Source organism: Chiloscyllium plagiosum, chromosome 17 (genome assembly GCF_004010195.1).
Source record: "Chiloscyllium plagiosum isolate BGI_BamShark_2017 chromosome 17, ASM401019v2, whole genome shotgun sequence".
NCBI lineage: Eukaryota > Metazoa > Chordata > Chondrichthyes > Orectolobiformes > Hemiscylliidae > Chiloscyllium > Chiloscyllium plagiosum.
The window spans coordinates 33,899,109-33,919,353 of record NC_057726.1 but is presented as its reverse complement, the minus strand read 5'-3'; the positions used below and the strand labels follow the sequence as shown (position 1 = coordinate 33,919,353).

The 20,245-nt window shown below is 38.5% G+C and overlaps 2 protein-coding genes across 10 annotated transcripts in view; one reads left to right on the top strand and one right to left on the bottom strand.

Moving 5' to 3' along the window:
- The window catches only part of zgc:165481 (uncharacterized protein LOC100073327 homolog), a 50,824-nt gene that overhangs the window by 27,843 nt on the left and 2,736 nt on the right, over nt 1–20,245 (top strand). For 5 of the 9 annotated variants that reach the window (XM_043706835.1, XM_043706839.1, XM_043706836.1 and 2 more), the window contains 2 exons: nt 11,535–11,627; nt 16,168–16,290. The gene's annotated coding sequence lies outside the window, so the exon portion shown is untranslated. Of the gene's footprint in view, nt 1–11,534; nt 11,628–11,983; nt 12,123–16,167; nt 16,291–19,680; nt 19,750–20,245 lie in introns of those variants that run through there. The other 4 variants (XR_006314106.1, XM_043706837.1, XM_043706838.1 and 1 more) reach the window with 4 other exon arrangements.
- cep89 (centrosomal protein 89) overlaps nt 6,396–20,245 on the bottom strand; it is a 116,390-nt gene continuing 102,540 nt past the window's right edge. Inside the window, exons 19-20 of the mRNA XM_043706832.1 lie at nt 11,808–11,977; nt 6,396–6,978 (exon numbers count right to left, since the gene is read on the bottom strand). Coding sequence (XP_043562767.1) covers nt 6,537–6,978; nt 11,808–11,977 — 612 coding nt within the window. The 3' untranslated portion in view covers nt 6,396–6,536. The remainder of the gene's footprint in view (nt 6,979–11,807; nt 11,978–20,245) is intronic.

Genomic DNA, 20,245 nt, shown 5'->3' with positions numbered 1-20,245 from the left:
AGATGTCAGAGAGAGAGAGAGAGAGAGAGAGATGTCAGAGAGAGAGAGAGAGAGAGAGAGATGTCAGAGAGAGAGAGAGAGAGAGAGAGATGTCAGAGAGAGAGAGAGAGAGAGAGAGATGTCAGAGAGAGAGAGAGAGAGAGAGAGATGTCAGAGAGAGAGAGAGAGAGAGAGAGATGTCAGAGAGAGAGAGAGAGAGAGAGAGATGTCAGAGAGAGAGAGAGAGAGAGAGAGATGTCAGAGAGAGAGAGAGAGAGAGAGAGATGTCAGAGAGAGAGAGAGAGAGAGAGAGATGTCAGAGAGAGTGTCAGAGAGAGAGAGATGTCAGAGAGAGAGAGAGAGAGAGAGAGATGTCAGAGAGAGAGAGAGAGAGAGAGGATCAGCACGTACCTGACTCTTTGGGCCCAGCAGCTTCTAACCTGACTGACTGCTTTCAGTGGGCAGCCAGATTACTAAAAACCAAACCAAACCAGAGAAAAGCAGAGCTGGGAGAATTGGCCACTCCCCTTTCATTGTACAAGAGTTTTTTAAAACTTGAAAGCCTTTTGCCTGAGGCAGTATTTGCTCGTTATAATCAAATTGTCCCTAAAACCCTTCAAACCTACGCCTTTCAGAATCATTGCTTTTACAACCTCTCTGAAAAAAACCCGAAGGACAGTATTACCTTGTTAAAGAAGCAGCATTGTCACATGAGGAACTCCTGCAGAGATGTCCTGGAGCTGCGGATGGACCTCCAATGTTCCTTTGGTATGACTCCAACCAAGAGACAGTTTGCCCTAATACCCAGTGATTCTAGCTTTGCTAGGGCTTCTTGATGCCACAGTCAAATATAGCCTTGATGTCAAAGGCTGTCACTCTCACCTCACCACTAACTAGCTTACCCTCATACCTCATCTTCTCGCCCGCATTGCTTTTGTTTAGTTGTTCTCTGCTGGTTTTTAAAGACTTCCCATCCTCTGGCTTCCCATTAATCTCCATCACATTGTACGCTTTTTCTTTTACACTGTCCCTGACTTCCCTTGTCAGCCATGGTTACATCATCCTCCCCTTATTATGTTCCTTCTCCCTTGTGATGAATTTCAGCCGTGCCTCCTAAACTACCCTCAGAAATTCCTGACGTTGCTGCTCCACCATCTTCCCTTCTAGGTTCCCCCTTCCAATCAACTCTGGTCAACTCTTCCCTGATGTCTTCGTAGCTACCTTCACTCAATTGTAGCTACTACATCTGCAGGCTGAATTCTATTAATTTACGGTCACTGTCCTCTAGGGGTTCAAGTTTCACTAGGCGGATTCCTGGGATGAATGAGCTTATCAAGATTTGATAAATTGATTAGGCCTTTATTCATCAGAATTTAGAAGAATGAGGGGGAATCTTAATGAAACGCGATTCTGAGGGGGCTTGACAGGGGTAATGTTGAGAAGATATATCCAGCTGTGGGGAAATCTTGAAGTTAAAGAACATATTTACAGAGTAAAACTGTAAACGTGAAGTGTGATGTGAAGGAATTTCTACTCCCAGATAATAGTGAATGTCTGGAAATCTCCACACAGTGTTGTGGAGGCTAGATCACAAAGTATTTATACAGGAATCAGATTTTGAAATATTGGCAAGTTGAAGAGTATAAGGAGCTATTACAAAAGAGGATTTGACGTCTGAAGTAGATCAGCCATGATTTTATAACATGATGGGTCAGGTTCAAGTGACCCACTCCTGCTTCTATTTCTTAGGCTTTTATGTTCTAATACATCATGTAAACAATGTGGGCAACATTTCTTCATGCAGTGACTGGAAAGAGTATTGAACTTTTATTCACAATGAGTGTCTGCATCATCATATTTAAGGGGAGATTGCTGCAAACATGAGGAAAACTAGAGTGGAGGGAAAGAAAATAAGAGGAGAGGGTGGTTTTGTATGGGGTACAAGCAAAAGTAGTGACCAGTTGACCTGTTTCTATGTGATTGAATCTATGCAGCCTAAATACTCAATGATTTTTACATTAGGATTATTTGCCTATTCCTGCTCATTGATGCTGCTTTATGCATATTATTAGGGAAGCCACACTTAGTGCTCCAATCATGTTAGATATAATTTATGAATACTGAGCCCTGCTCTCCAGCAAACTGAAGGAAATAAGGAATGTGAAACGTATATCAATACTGCTGCTAGAGGCAGCAATATGGAAGCTGAATGCCATCCTGGTGGAGTGAGCTGCACCTCGAAACACTTTCTGCATGGTAACCCATGCTGAGAAGTACGCTCATGTGGGTGCCACCTTGTGTGCCTGATTCATCTGACCCAGTCCTGCCACCATGTTATCTTAGACCATTGGGGTTTCTTGTATGCATCTGCTTGTCTTTCACCAAAGTAAAAGCATTTAGATTAAATTAGATTTTTTAGATTAGATTATTTAGTTGAAAGCATTGCTCAACAGTGTTGGGAAAATGTATTTATGTTTAAGGACATTGTGTAAAAAAACTGGAAGATATTGAAATATTTCAACATTTTGAGGAACAAAGGTATGTTAACCATATGATTTCTGCTAAGTTCAGAGATGTTCTCACTCAAACATCCTCATCCTGTGCTCAAAATTCAGCCCTAAGTCTCCATATCATTAGTTCAGGCTAATTCAATCATCCAACAGAATCCATTCTCAGTAGGTTAACAGAGTCTACAATTAAGGATAGTGTAATTGAACAGCATGAAAATTCGCAGCTAGTCAGATAGAGCCAGAGACATAATTGAATTTTCTTGAAAAGGTGACAAAGGTCATGGACAGCAGAATGTCTACGGATGGGACTATAAAGTTTTCCAGAAGATTAACACTCAGATTCTTGTGAACCAAAGATTTTATGGGATAAAGGTAGGTAAATGGAGTTCATTCAGTCATGATCTCTGTGAATTGGAGAACAGACCTGGAGGACTAAATGGATTAGTGCTGTTCCTATAAACCATATAGAAACACATTCACCTCAATCTGGAAACACTAGTCAGTACATAGGTATCTATGTGAATCAACTTATTAAAGAAACAATTAGCAAACAAGAATATATTCAGTTGCATCATGAAATTGCACAAAAATTCAATGGGTTATGATGGAAAAGTATTATTCAATGCAAATTAATTCAAAAGTTAAAGATCTTGCTTGCAAATTATTTATAATGCTGTAACTCTAAGTAACGCAAAAAACATTGGGTTGGAATGACCCTCGGGCAACCAGATGCATTTCACAACTGATTAACTACTTTTGAAGTGCAGTCAAGTGTATAGGCTATGTTAATTGAATATCAAAGGTATCATCAATCATTTTTCTGTCATTTGGTTTAGAAATGTTGCACTAACATATAGATTTCTAGCAAGTGCTACATTCCAGGAATTACAATGTTGTAAGTACCAGCATGCTCTGATGCTCCTTGAGGGTATTTCAGTGATTTTGCCTTTGTGGTTTCAGCCTTGAAAAGTCACAATAATCAGTTCAATAAGCATGATTGCATTAGTGCCACTATTTGTTTGTGTTTGCTGTTAACTCTTTGAAATGTCAGAAACTGGAGCTTTACAAGATACATTTAATTTCTATAAAATATTTTCATAATCCTGATGTATATTGGTTTTCTGGATATTGCTCTTATTAAAGATTCATTTAAAAATCAACACCTTGTATTTGCATAACACCATTACATGCAAAATACCTCAGTGTTCTGAAGGGCTGATGGGAATCAGAAATAGATTAAAAAGTAGAGAAACAGAAAATGAACCTAGTGCAAGAATTAGACTAATTTTCTGTTGGGGCTTTGAAGACAAAAAGAACAGGGCAGAATGAATCAATTATAGGGAGAAAGTAGAGAACATAACATGAATCATTAGATTTAAAAAAAACATGGTAATTGCATAGTGCAACAATAATAGAATTTTAAACCAACCACAACAATCAAGTATTCTACAATCAAACCAAATACAATGCAAGAGAAACCCCAGAAACCTGTACCCTGCAATAGGCCCTGGACTTTATCATTACTTCAGGTCCACTTGATATTCCAATAAATAGTAATTCCAATAAATAATTCACTGGTCAGTGAATACTGGTGAATTGAACTTGGTATGGGAAGTTGCACACTAGTTTTGCATCCCAAACTTCAAGTGATTGAGGATTGTAGGAGGGCCACACATTTTAAAAAGTCTTAGATAAATTAAATTTGACAAAACAGATTATGAATATTTCACTTAGATGGTGCATCAAATTTGTGACATAACAATAATGGAGGAACGTAACAGTAGGAAAGCATTTGCAGTAAATACTTGATGTATCAGGGCAATAGATTGCAATTTGGGTTAGGCAGAGCTTTGTGATAGCTGCAGAGGCCCACAGTGCTGTATGGCTGTGTATCAATGTGAACCAGCATGCCTACAAACATTACCGATTTGAAATGCTATACCTTGAATCCTTGATGCAATGAATTAAATACCTCTCTAATCTGGTGGTATGTGTATGAAAAAGTACAAGACTGTTATTTATTCCATACTTGCAGGAACAGTCTAGAGTAATGCCAAACAAATATCTCTCTGGCTCCACAGAAGGGAAATTAGAAAAGAAAACTTGCCTTACAATTTCCTTGGTAGAAAGGGATGGCCATTTCCTTGGGAGAAACTGAAACAGGGGCTTTCTGTAAAATGGGGATACATCAAGTATTTGCTGCAAATGCTTTCCTACTGTTATTTTCCTCCATTATTGATCCGTTATAAATTTGATCTACCATCTAAGCAAAATATTCACAATCTGTTTTGGCGAATTTAATTTATCTAAGTCTTCTTAAAATTCAACAAATCCATTATTGAGTACAAACTCAAGGTGCTGCAAAATGAACACTTCCTCTTTGGTTAGTGTTGAAGAGTACTAAACACTTAATAATAAACATGTTCTCATCTAATTTATTGTGTTCACTGCATTGAGGAGGTACATTAAAAGTTGTACTATAAAAATGTTTATAGATAAATTCTGCAAGTCACTGACAATTCCCAGCAGACCCATTATGTTTTTACATTATAAAATTCCCATTCCTGCACACAAATATACCAATAGTATAAAATTCCAACTATTCCTCTGTCTACCTTACCCCTGAAAAACTCAACAAACCCTAAAACTATTCCATAGTGTGTGTTCTTTCTGCCAAAGATGTAATGTCCCTTGGCAATATATAATTGTCTCAGCAGGAAACCACTGGATGAAAAAAGTAAGGATAACTACTTAAAGAGTAAAGTAAAGCGACATTTTCATTTAAGTCTTTTTTCTCTAGGAAATAAGATACCTAATTAAATGAAATTTTAAAGGAAAACTAAGTCCCTGAGGTTCAAAAGTCCAAACACATTGTGAAAATCTGGATAATTTTATCTAGAGGTGGCAAGGTATATTCAGGGATGCATCCCATTATAATGTAAATAAAACCAACAAAAGCATGTATCTATAAAGGATTTTTTTTTTCAAAATGGTTAATTTGAAGTAACTAGAAAATACTTTTTCAGCACATATAAACATTCTAATTTCAACAAGCACATGAGAAAAACATACATTGTTATAACTATGAGATTTATAAGGTTATTATATTTTGGAATTCTGCCACTAAATTTAATGGTAAAATGAAGGAAGTTATGTGACCTGTTCTGACACCTGTCTGACAATAAGCGTGGGTGGTTTCAATCCTAAAATACCTAAGGAAGATTTAGATTGTTTTACTGGGAAGATGATGCAGAATATTTATGCTTGGAGACTGGCAACAACCTGTGTGTTAACAGTGAAGGCTAAGAACCTTGAAAGTCCCAGAAAAATGTTGAGAATGTCTCGGTATAAACAATTGCGATTTAAGCTATCAATTTACTGTCAAAAAGGAAGAAGGTTAAGGCTCTTAAGGGTTAATATTAAGCATTTCTAAGTTGATACAAGGCCCCGTGTAATTCATGTCACCAAGGTAAAGGATACTGAGGAAGCCTCTGAAAGACAGATTACAGATTTTCCCAGAACATTTGGTCTGCTTGGATCCAGGAGAAAGGGGGGTGTTAAAACAAAGCTGGTAGATTCACCTAGCTTGTGCTAGAACACAGATAATAGGAAGACACAACTTCGCTGTCAAAGAGATTGAGTGTAGATTAGGTTAAGTCAAAGATTACAAATGACCTGTTTGAGAACAGAACTGAATAGGAATCAACTCTTAGGAGTTAAGAATCATTTTGGATCGAGTCTGGGAAAACTGACAGTCTTTGTAAAGGTCTATGTAAAGTATAGCAGTATTTTCTGGACTAAGAGGATGGGGCGGGGGGATGTTCTATTCTATTTAAAATAGTTCAAAGTATAAATTACTCACCACAAAACAATAGTGAGAAAGTTTTTTCTAAGGTATTTGGCTACAATATAGTTTTAAGACATGAAGTCTTGTGTCAATGTTTTAGCTGTTCATTTAAAAAAAAAATCAGACTTCCAGTTTCAGTCTATGTGAATATTGTACCATTTGCAGGAATAATAATATGATTACCATTGACATTTGAAAATTTAAGAGTAGAAACTATGCTCATTTTTGTCACTTTCATCAGAGGAGACAATTTGCTGCTGATCAGAGTCAGACTCAAACATCGGACTCTTGACAGTTTCTTCCCTGCGCTTTTTCTTTTTTTGCTGTGTGATTGCACAATCTCCACTTTCAGCCACACGATGAGGCGAGTACTTATTAACATTTGGCCGCAGGTCATTTTCATGTGTCCTTCTATCTTCTATCCTTCTAGCAGAGGACAGTATTACATCACAATAGCTGATTGCTTTGAAATCTGATTGGCTGCTTAAATACCTGCGAGGGTTTCCTTCTATATCTGATCTATCAAAGCTGACAGTGTCCAAGAGATTACTTCTTTGTACAGTGCCATGCAAAAGATCCTTTATTCGACGATTTTCTCGTGTCGTTGATTCCCAAACTGTTTCAAGTTCAGATTCTACTTGTCTAAAAGGAATAGACAGTTTAAATAATTTAATGAACATTTATTTTAGGTGGATGAATAGACATTAAATAACAAAGACTTATGCAGTATTCAGTCTTCTGGTACCAACTCTTCATATTGATAGGAGGATTCTACAGTTAGTCTACTTTAGTATGAATGACCCAGGTGCTTGCTCAGAAATAAGAGGAATGTAACACATACAAATGCTGCAAATGTTCTTTTGGAAATTATTTTAGACAAAACTAGTAAAGCTGTTTGTTTCTGGAATGTTGTGATGTTTTGTCAATAGTGTTAATATATGATTTGGCACAAAAATTGAAAAGACTTCAACTGAGAATAAAAGCTGCTCAACAGATTTTATGGGCAATTGTAATATATTGCTAGAAAGCACAAATCTGCACCAGCTTTCAACTAGTCTTTCACAGTGATAAAATTATTTATATTTCATCATATTATACAATTCAACAGCTTTAAATAAGGCTTTACCAATGAGATTGATTAAAAAGTGGAATTTAGAAACACACCATTTCATTAGTCACTACAGTGAAACTATGAAAATATATAAATTCTACAATCTACTGTTTGCTTTGTGAATAATGTCAGTGATGTTTAGCAATTAATACTGGAGGACTGAGTTCTGAAGGATTGTGGAAAATAATTTAAATAAAGCTTTGTGGACATACATGGAGTAAATTCTTTAAAAGAGCTCACTGAAAGCATATAGGGGACTTTTTTTATACAAGGCTTCCTGTAAATTGCATGATTGGTGATAATGTTTGTTTATCCGCAGACTCTGTTAGCGTTGTTTTGAATAGCCTTTGAGTAGGCTTTGAGAAGATTCTTGTTTTATCCAGTTCAATTGGAGGAAAGACTGCTATGAACAAGCTGAGTCGAAAAGTGTGGCGCTGGAAAAGCACAGCACGTCAGATAGCATCAGAGGAGCAAGAGAGTGCTTCTCGACTGTTGCCAGGCTTCAAGCATAAATATTCTGTATCACCTTTCTGCACCACGTTTCGGGATCAGGAATGGGTTGGGGGGGGGAAAGGGGGTGGGAGATAAATAGGATATCTGCTCCACCTTCCCCACTGACCTATCACAATCACCCCCCACTTGCATCTACCGATCACTTTCCCAGCTACCTTCCCCCTAGTCCCAGCCCCACTCTCCTATTTATCTCTCAGCCCCCTTCCGTCCCCCCCCCAACATTCCTGATGAAGGTCTTATGCCCAAAACGTCGACCTTCTTGTTCCTTGGATGCTGCCTGACCTGCTGCGCTTTTCCAGCGCCACACGTTTTGACTCTGACTCTCCAGTATCTGCAGTCCTCACTTTCTCCAATGAACAAGCTGAGTTGGAGGAAAGCTTTCTATGAACAAGCTGTTCAGATAAATAGGAAAACCTTTACAGAAACTAGGGTAAAATCTAATTTTTCTGTTGAAGAAGTGAGTGAAAGATCACAACATTATATTGCCTGAGCAAGTCGTGCCAGCAAGATTTCAGAGTGTTTGATAAGAGCAGCAGACTCCAGAACATCCTATGCTTTACCTTTTGACTTCAACAGTGTCCCATAATTCTTCCTCAAAAAGGCAATCTGTGTTTTTGTTTCCCTCTTCAGAGAGGGAAGAGAGAGAGAGAGAGAGAGATAGAGATAGAGATAGAGATAGAGATAGAGTAGAGATAGAGATAGATAGATAGATAGATAGATGGATGGATGGATGGATGGACGGACGGACGGACGGACGGACGGACGGACGGACGGAGAGGAGAAAGCGAAAGAAAGAGAGAGGGAGAGGGAGAGAAAGAGATACACACAGACACACAATCTATCTCAGTCTTAAACACACTCAATGACTTGGCCTCTACAGCCTTCTGCGGCAATGAGCTCCACAGATTCACCACTGTCTAGCTGAAGAAATTCTTCCTCACCTCAGTTCTAAAGGGTCATCCCTTCACTTTGATGGTGAGCCATCGGGTCCCAATCCCTCATACTAGTGGAAACATCTTCTCCACATCCACTATGTCCAGGCCTCTCAGTATTCTGTAATAGGATTCCCCTGCCTCCTCATTCCTCCCCACCCCAACCTTCTAAACTCAGAGTCCTTATATAGCCTTAGCAGTACATCTCTGTCCTTGTAATCTTTCTCTCTTGAAATGAATGCCAACATTACATTTGCTTTCCTAACTATTGGCTGAACTTGTATTTTAACCTTTAGAGAAAGCTGAATTAGGACTCCTAATTCTCTTTCTGCTTCAAATTTCCAAAGCTTTCCCCATTTAAAAATCAGCCTCTTTATCCTACCAAAGTACATTTCCTCACACTTTCCCATATTGTTTTCCATCTGCCACTTCATTGTCCCCCCTCCCAACCTGTCCAAGTCTTCCTGTTGCGTTCCCGCTTCCTCAACACTACCTGACCCTCCATCTATCTTTGTGTCATCTGTAAACTTAGCAACATTGCCCTTTGTTCCTTCCAAGATGTGTTTTACAGATTAACTAGCCTCTAGCTGAAGAAATTCCTCCTCATCTCAGCCCTCAAGTCCTAGTCTCTCCTACTTGTGGAAACACCTTCTCCAGCCCTTCTGTAAGTTTCAATCAGAACTCCTTCATCCTTCTAAACTCCAAGTACAGACCCTGAGCCTTAACCACTCCTTATATGATAAGCCCTTAATACTTGGGATCATTCTTGTAAACTTCTGGACACCCTCCAAAGCCATCATATTCTTCTTCAACACGTGGCCCAAAACTGCTCACAATATTTCAAATGCAATCTGACCAGGGCACTATGAGCAACTTTAGGCCCCGCATCTTAGCAAAGCTATACTATTCTTGGACAGTGTACAGTGTACACTTAACAGATTTATTACTAGACTTCAAGGGTTAAGTTAGGAAGCAAGATTCCAAAACATGTTCTATTCAAGGGAATTTGCAAAATTAAGATATTAAGGGGAACAGATGGAGTAGATGAAGAATCAATTCCACTATGCAGGACTAAGGGAGCATAATCTACAAGTTAGAGCCAGAGTTTTCAGGAGTAATTTGAGGAAACATTTTGATGTACAAAGGATGCCAGAATGTTGGAACCATCTTCTGCAATAATAATTAATTGTAGATCAACTGTTACTTTGAAATCTGACATTGATAAATTCTTGTGAATCAAAGTTTTAAGGATTTTGGAACAAAGGTAGTTATATAGAATTAGGTCATAGATTATTAAATGGCAAAACAGGCTTAAATGGCCTATTCCCATTCTTCTTTCATTACACTCACTTTCAGGGAATTATGTAATGTCACTACAGCTGATAGTTCACAATTATATTCACCAATTAATTAACTAGGGCGGCACGGTGGCACAGTGGTTAGCACTGCTGTCTCACAGCGCCAGAGACCTGGGTTCAATTCCCGCCTCAGGCGACTGACTGTGTGGAGTTTGCACATTCTCCCTGTATCTGCGTGGGTTTCCTCCGGATGCTCCGGTTTCCTCCCACAGTCCAAAGATGTGCAGGTCAGGTGAATTGGCCATGCTAAATTGCCCGTAGTGTTAGGTAAGGGGTAAATGTAGGGGTATGGGTGGGTTGCGCTTCGGCGGGTCGGTGTGGACTTCCACACCAAGTAATCTAATCTAATCTAATGTAAGTAATCTAATCTAATTATATTTTGTTATTTCAATCTACAAATATTTATCTATTTTCATAGTAATCTTCACAGTAATCTTCAAAAATAAATATATTTTACTCCTCCTTACCAATTAAGTATTTTTGTTTAAGATTTTTATGCATTTTGTAAAACAATAATAGCACTAGCAAGTTTGAACAGGTTAAAATTTCTGAAATACAAGAATTCTCAAATGAAAATACATCAAAATATTTTTGGTTGTTATCAATTGTACGTTTTTTAACTATTCATTTAATTCCCACACTTGACTCTGCAGGCAGCAACTGCTGCTTTAACTATTAAATGGTTCAGCAACTACAGCAACCTGGTAGCTCGGATTTATCTTTGGAAATATTTTAACTGATTATCTTAGGAAAGCAATGAAGAGCGGAGAAAGAGATGGTGATTATATTTCTTTCACAGCTCTCTCCCGCTTTACAGACAATGGACTGCATTGCACAGCTGCCAATAAGATGCAAATTGCTGATGACAAATATTGCTAGAAACAGAATTGCATTCTTTTCATAACCATTACCTCTCTTAAGCAAGGTCAATTTTAATTCTTTGTCTTAGCTTTGTCCTAAAGGCTGTGTCCTAAAGGCTGCTAATATGTATTATATGAAGATGTTTGGTATTTGATACTCTGTTCATCCTCATCCTACCCCAATTGAGAGGATTAACTGAATATTTTCATCTCACACTGCTTCAATCAATATTGCAGAGCTGACAACACTGAACAATCAGATAATTTTACAAGCAGAATATCATTGAATCAAAGAAAAATCATCACTGCAAATAATTATATAAAACTAGAGCCTACAGGTCGAATAATTATAAGTTGTTGCTGCTTACGGTTCATAATTTTATAAATTATATTTCTAATAAATTGATCTATTTTGTACTGGTAGGAAGCAGAAAGAAACATGTAGCTTGAACATGTCATGAAAGAGGCTCTAATGCATTTTACAACATCAAGGAGGGAAATTTTTATTAAGGCTAAGGTAACTGAATTTTGACTTTTGTCATTTGTTTGTGCATTTATGTCAAAATTAATGTGTATAATGTAAGCCATCCAAAAAAAACCACCAGATGGAAATAATGGAATACAGGAGCCTGCAGCTGTGCATCTTTCTGTCTACCAGTCTGCTCTAATTGGCTTGCTTTGCCACTGACTGCTTTACCTTTGCTGTTCAAGCAGTCCATTAAGGGTTTCCTGCTTGTCCTTCAGTAGCTGCTGAAGACGCCGTATTTCCCGTTGGTACTGAGCAGTCCTTCTGGCAAAATCCTCCTCTTGTTCCTTCATACGGTTGTTTATGTCTCCAAGCTTCATGGCAGCTTTTGTTTTGTACATCTGTGCAAATTATTAGAATTTCATTGCTGTACAATAAGTGCTTTCTGCTAACACAATGATAAACTACTGGCTTGTGGATCACCTCTGGAAAAACATTTTCTCAATCCGAAATGAAAGGCTTTGAAGATGATTAAGACATGATCAGGTATGCTTTTGTCTATTTTACTAAATAATATATTCACATGGGAGCGAGTAACCAAAGGTCTGACAGCATAACTAAATTTGGTATATTTCTTTAAACTTGTTTTCTATAATATTTTCAGATTTAAACCTTCCTGTCTTCACAAATTGCTGAACAGAAGTATTTATTTGTCTACCTTGCTGTATCCATAATACATTGTATGATTTTTATTTAGAAAAAAAATAGAACAGATACATCAAAAATAAGGTGCTTTAAAAACAATCCGATGAAACAGCTGCTTTTTGGCAGGTTAAAGATTACACTTGGGAAGGTAACAAAATCACTAGAACTACAGATTAGAAATGAAAATAATTTAGGTTCACAACAGACATTCTGCAGCACTTATATTTCCTAACAAGCAAAATGCCAATATTTAGAACGTTAATTATAGTGAAAGAACAAAAAATTGTTCAGTATTCAAATTCATAATAAATACATTAAATTGACTCGGCTCTTCAGATCTGCTTCCAGCAAAGCTCCTTTCACAGAAATGCAAGCAATCCTATAACTTGCTTTCCAGTGAGGTGTAACCACCAAGCACAATCAAAGATTGGAATGAATAATTATTCATTGTATAATAACGCAGCCACATAAAAGTAATTATGAAATATGAAAATTCAATCTATTTTTGCCTCTGGTACTGTTAGCTAGCATGGTAAACAAACAATTGTAAACAAACTGGTCTGAAATCTATCAACTAGAAAGTCAAACGGTTGTGCGCCAGTTTAACAGTTTGGCTAACTTGAGTGAGTTCAGCTGGTTCTTAATTCAAGCACTAGTTGGAGCACTACTTAGAAAGAAGAGACCTTTCAAAGGCAGCAAAAAAATTAACATCCATCTTCAGTTCATTCAACTTGAATGCTGCCTCCTGAAAGTCAATGAACAGAACTAAAGTCGAAGATAATTTTATAGGTCTAACCCACAGGTGACTGCAATCCTCTAGCTGAGCAAAACAGTTTAAAAATTATGAAAAATGCATATTATGTAGTAATAAAGATCTTATAAAACACCATTTCCAGTCCTTAGGATGAGTTAGTGCTTCACAACCAGGGGAGACAGTGGTGTAATGGTAATGGGGCTGGAACCGTGATCTAGAGTCTAAGTCTTTTTTGGGACAGTGGTCGTCTTTGGAATTTAAATTCAATTAATAATTCTGGAATAGAAACTAATCTCAGTAATTGTGAGCACAAGACTATAATTGATTGTTGTTAAAAATCCGATCTCCCTTTAGGGAGTGAAATCAGCCATGTTTTCCTGTTCTGGCCTGTTCTATTCTGGGATTCTATATCACAGATTAACTCTCAATTTGCTCTGAAGTGAACTACTGATCTTTCAATTGAAGGACTAATTAGGGATGGGCAACAAATGCAGGCCTTTCTGGAGAGGCCCATATCACAAGAAAAAAAATCTTTAAAAAGCACATTTTTCAATTCTGATCACAGTAAAATATTGGGAATGCAGCAACTAATATACATGAAGCAGATTCCCACAAATAACAATTAATTACTTGACTAAATAAAGTTTATTGATGGCTTTGGTTGAAGGTTATGGTTTCCAGTTTTACAGGTTTGCCTTGGCTGAGAGTTCATCGCACATACTTTCTAATCAACTTGTTACTTCACACCTCTGGAGCAGTTGGGATTTTAACCTGTGCCTTCCAGCTCAGGCATAGGGACTTTATTACCTTACCAAAAGAACCCGTCAAATCCTGCTAGATATTTTTTCATCAATCTGTCACAGAGTCAGAGATGCACAGCAAGGAAACAGACCCTTTGGTCCAACTCGTCCATGCCAAACAGATATCCTAACGTAATCTAGTCCCATTTGTAGCACCTGGCCCATATCCCTCTAGACCCTTCCTATTCATATACCCGTCCATTTTCCTTTTAAATATTGTATTTGTACCAGCCTCCACTACTTCCTCCGGCAGTTCATTCCATATCCATATTATGCTCTGCATGTACAAGGTGCCCTTAGTTCCCTTTTAAATCTTTCTCCTCTCACCCTAAACCCATGTCCTCTTGTTCTGGACTCCCCCACCCCTCTCTATGCCCCTCATGATTAGATTAGATTCCCTACAGATGCCCTACAATGGAAACAGGCCATTTGGCCCAACAAGCCTACACCAACCCTCCAAAGAGTAACCCACCCAGACCCATTCCCCTACATTGACCCCTGACTATGGGCAATTTAGCATGGCCAATTCACCTGAGCTGCATATCTTTGGATTGTGGGAGGAAACTGAAGTACCCAGAGGAAACCCATGCAGACACACAGAAAATCTGCAAAGTCCACACAGACAGTCGTCCGAGGCCAGAATCGAACCTGGATCTCTGGCGCTGTGAGGCAGCAGTGCTAACCACTGAGCAACTGTGCTACCCAAATGACTTTGTAAACCTCTAGAAGGTTACCCCTCAGCCTCTGCCGCTCCAGGGAAAACAGCCCCAGCCTACTCAGCCTCTCTCTCTCGCTCAAATCCTCCAACCCTGGCAACATGCTTGTAAATATTACACACATCAGAGTAGGTAGGACTTGAACCAAGGTCTCCTGGATCAGATGTAAGAACACTACCATTGTGCCACAAAACACTTCAAATAGTGTCGTAACAATCCAAATGATTAGGATCAGCTGCAAGAGTACTACAGTGAAAGATCATCTTAGATTTTATATTTCAATCCTTAGAGTCAGACTTGAATTCAGAAATTTCCATATTGTGCAATATGTGAATCAGAGGAACATAGAAATTTGCTGACTAGAAGAAAATGTTTGTTCATCCCCAAAATTCAACAATAGAACAATTCAACAATGTTATCCATATATTGCAAATTATTTTTTCTCCAAGTGTTTGTCCAATTACTTTTGAAATAACCATCTACTATGACTGTCTCTCTGACTAATCTACTTTGAAAAATTGGGCTAATTCTCAAATGTTCCTCAGGGCTCCATGAAAATAAATTCCTTTACCCCACAAGCCCAATCCCCTGTGGCCCTCCCACTTAACTTATCTGGAGCAAGTACAGTTCCATGACAGGGTTGCCAAGAATCTATCCTCCACAGTACTAATGACTCACCAGCAAAATTCAAATGAGAGCTAAACATGAAAATTGAATGGGCCTCCAACCACCTCTATTGAAAAGGCAGATTTGATCTGCCTAGCTTCTACCCAATAGAGGTATTCACAAAAAAATTCAAGGAGAAAGTGAGGACTGCAGATGCTGGAGATCAGAGCTGAAAATGTGTTGCTGGAAAAGCGCAGCAGGTCAGGCAGCATCCAAGGAGCAGGAGAATCGACGTTTCGGGCAGGAGCCCTTCTTCAGGAATTCCTGAAGGGCTCATGCCCGAAATGTCGATTCTCCTGCTCCTTGGATGCTACCTGACCTGCTGCGCTTTTCCAGCAACACATTTTCAGCACAAAAAATTCAACCCAATTTGTGTGAACTAGCTATGCCAGATTTTTGCTCCATCCCAAGTTCTCTTGTTGTCAGCAGGGTAAACAATTTTCAGGGCTCAGCTTGTTGATGCAAATATATGAACAAGATACAAGATACAAGATAATGGTTAATCTGATTTTAATTTCAATTATATAAATTTGGATACTTAACTACGATACCCTCACGTATCTTTTCTAAATGCAAGTAAATTCAACTTCTGCAGTGTCTCCATTATAGAAGGTCAAGTTTCTGATACCAGATATCAAATACAAATAATCCTATGCTGATTTTTTTCTAATGCCTTCATCGACTTTCTGTAGTTGTAACTGGATTTTATAATGAGTTCAATATTAAATCTGCAAACTTCTATTCTCACCTAGTGCATTATAAAATCCAAGCTCCTATTCACCATATTGATTGTTGAAAGCATTTGCACACTGCAGCAATCTGTTCCAACACTTCTGCGTCTTTTATTTCACTGTGCTGTTAACTAACATTATTTAAGTTTATAGTTCCAATGTTTATTTTACATTGAATTTCATGTGGCTTTTCTCAACTCAATTCCCTAAACTATTTAGGTCTCTGAACACCTCATTTGCCTATGCTCGATTGTTTACAGTTTCATCATCCACATTTTCACACTTCTGTCATCTCCGTTTAGAATCAGAAGGCATGATTTTCCTCTCCTTGGAGGTAATTGGGTAAGTTGATCCTGCAGAGAAACTTACTTCCTTTTCACTACCTCACTAATTAAGTTCTCGATGAAAAGATCCTTGGGTGATGTGCCTAACGTGGCACCAACGTGGGTCATTAGGTGGTCAATTAATGATAATGAAACTTGCAACAAGTTGGAGTAAAACAAAGCTTCTGAATCTCTATCTATGGCCAAGCCTTGAACCCAAATGTAGGCAATCATTAAGGTCCCCACTTTATAGAGATCCATAAAATCTTATTTTGGGTCACAGGACACAGCAACACCCAAAGTACCCTGGTGTGGAGGTCAGATCTGTGGTGATGCCCAATTCATTATTCCTACAGATCAGGGAAGTGGAGGGTTGCTTCTAAAACAACAGTAATTCTATATAATTGGACTTAAGTACTCAATATTAGCTCTCTGCTTAATTGGCACCACATAAGCATCCATTCCCTCACCACCAATGTATAGTAGCGGCAAACTGTAGTATCTACAAGATGCACTACATATATTCACCTAAGATCCTTAGCCAGCAGCTTCCAAACCCACTACCATTTCCATCTAGAAGGACAAGGGTGGCAGAGACACAGGAACAACATCACCTGCAAGATCCTTCAAGCCACTTGCCATCCTGATTTGGGAATATATCACTGTTCTTTCGGTTATGCTTAGTCAAAATCCTAGAAATCTTCCCCTAACAGCATTATGGGTCAACCTACAGCACGTGGACTGGAGCAGTGCAAGGTAGATCGCCATCACCTTCTCAAGGGCAGCTAGGGACAGGCAATAAATTCTGACCAGCCAGTGATGCACTCATCCCACTAGTGAATAAAAAATTAATTCATGCAATGCAAGTATCATTTGCTGGATCAGCACTATAAACCCATGCCCTTGACAAGGGGTGGTGACTCTGCCACCCTTGTCCTTCTAGATAGAAATGGTAGTGGGTTTGGAAGCTGCTGGCTAAGGATCTTAGGTGAATATATGTAGTGCATCTTGTAGATACTACAGTTTTCCGCTACTGTGCATTGGTGGTGAGGAATGGTTGCTTATGTGGTGCCAATAAAGCAGAGAGCTAATATTGAGTACTTAAGTCCAATTTTGAACCATTGCAGTCCATTTGGTGTAGGCAGATCCACAATACCACTAGGGATAGAGTTTGGATTTTGAACCAGCAACATTGAAGGAATGGTGATATGTTTCCAAGTCAGGATAATGTGTGGGTTGGAGGGGAACTTGCAAGCAGTGATATTCCCACGTATCTCTGGCAATTGTCCTTTTATATGGAAGTGGCCATGGGTTTGGAAGGTGCTGTCTAATGAGACTTGGAGAATTTCTACCAAGCATCTTGTAAGTGGTACGCACAACTGTTACTGAGCCTTGTGGTGAAGGGAATGAATTCTTCTTGGTGTGGTGCCACTAAAATTAGTTGCTTTGTCCTAGATGGAGTCAAGCTTCTTAAATGATGTTTGAGTTTCACTCGCTCAGGAAAATGGCGAGTATTCCATCACATTCCTCAGATGGTAGACATTCTTTAAGGAAGTCAGGAAATGAATTATTTGTTGCAAGCAGTCTCTGACCTGCTCTTGTAACCACATTACTTATACAAGTCTTTCTGGTATGTTTAGTCAAAGCAAATTGGCTATAACGCATTTGACGAATTGTGGATGCTGTTTGCATAACGTGAAATTTCTACTGAATGGGTATAGTAATTTTCTTTTGCAGTCCTATACAGCGTGACTTTTGATAGCAGTTTCTACAACATGAGCTTGCAGAGGAACGCAACTGTTGCGTTATATAGGAATGCCCTGTCAAGCTCATCCAGTTCAGTTTCCAGTGAATGATAACCTCAGGATGTGATACCATTGCATGTCAAGGAATGATGGTTGAATTCTCTCTCATTGGAGATGGTCACTGCCTGGCAATTATGTGGTACTAATATTGCTTGTCACTTGTCAGTCCAAACTTGTCTATTGTCAAAGATCTATTGCACTAGATCAGACCAATGATTCTGGTTCAGTCTAGCAAACTACAAAGTGGTCCCAAATGATTACATGGGCCTGTGCTCAATACAAACACTGCAATTGCTACATTTGAAACTCATATGATAAAAGATTAATATCCATTCATATGAACCTTTTAAGGATTTAATAAATTAGTAAAGCCTGTCTTTCCAATTTATAGGATAGCCCAATGGCAGAGTCAATACCTTTCATCAATGAATAAAACAAAGCAAATAATTAATCTACCAAAGAAATACCATAAATGAAAGCATATTTACATGTGTAAAACTCCATGATTCAACAATCTGAGATGCTTTTACGACCTATGAATTGAACTTTTTTTCACATCTATTTGGAATGATCAAAATATCAAAGGTGCAAAGAATCATTTAAAGAAAAAGCCGTTTGATGGAGGTATTTCAAATATTAGAAGAAAATGTATTCTAAGATCTAATTCTAATTTAATAATTTCTGCTAGTGTGGCCTGTATTAATATTGGAATATCAATCGAGGCCCACTATTTAAAATATGTAGTTTGACTGCCCTACTCTCTGAAAATATCGAAAGGGTGCTTGAAAACAATAAAGCTGTTTCAGTAGGTGACTGATTAACTTCATATAACTTAGACATCTCAAGTGGTTTGGAATCACAGCTGGTAAAGACTCCATATTTCTAAGGACTCCATATTTCATTGATCTGACTGGAAAAGAAAATTGGAGCAAAAATAAAAGAGCTGTCGATTTGCCATCATCTGTGTCTCATTTAGTTACAAAAATTACAATTATGTCCAACCAAAAGAATCAACAAAGTACCAAATTATAGGTACAACACAAGAATACAAAAGAAAATCATAACTAAACTCAATCTGCCTGCATCTTGATCACTGTATCTGGTTCTGATGATCGAGACACAATAGAGAGATTCAAATGTTGATGCAATGCCAACAACAGGACAAAACTAATCCCCTAGAGCTAAAGATGCAGGTTATTAAGAAAGACATAGCTCTAGAAATGTGTTTATGCTGCACCAGCATTTTTGGGTGTTGAATGGCCTCCTAATCCGCCAATATAGCAGGAAGTTAATCTTTATTTCAAAGAGGAAGTGTGTTGCCTGCCATATTGATAGATAACACTGAAGCCTTTATACAAATTAGCATTCTGCAAATGTCGGATGGTCCTCTTCAGATTCTGGTGTACTTTAGCATCCATCTTGCCATGTGTTAAGATCTCTGACAACTTGTGAAAGTCAGAAAGGGACCATCCAGTATGGAATTAACAATTGGTATATCATTTTAGATTGTTGGTTAACTTCTGGAATTTTGACCCATTTTATACATTCACTTTGACTGTTGAGAAGATTTTGGTGTTGCGCTGCCACTGTTTGTCTTCCAACAGCCCTGGGCAGATGAGGCAAGACAATGAAAGCAACAGGATTGCAAGGGGAAGAAGGAGGAATTGCTACAAGAGGAATTCGTAAAATCACAGTGGGTAGTCAGGCAGGACTACTTCTACATTAACTTTACTAAAGAACAATGCCTGAGATGACTTTGTTTCACCAAAGATGCTGTAACTGAGCTAGGTAATATGCTGTAGCTAGAACTTGAGCCTGAAATCAAAACATTGAAGGCCTGTCAAGGACATTGCAACTTTTAACTCTAATGACAGAGGCTCCTTCCAAGGCTCAGAAGTTGATATCTTCAAAACATCCCAGTTTGCAGTATAAGTCACTGATGCTCTTTACACCAAGAGGCACACCTATATTTCACTACCCATCAACAGAAGATAGCAGGATTAAAGAGCACGGGTCAATCAACATAAGTTTCCCCAAGCCTGTCAGTAACCACAGACTTCACCACATACCATTGCCTTTCTTTCCATTTATAACCTGTCCCATGACCTAATTCCTGAACATTCTATGAAGGGCAAGTGACAGTAGCAGTGGACCACATTTTGGACTGTC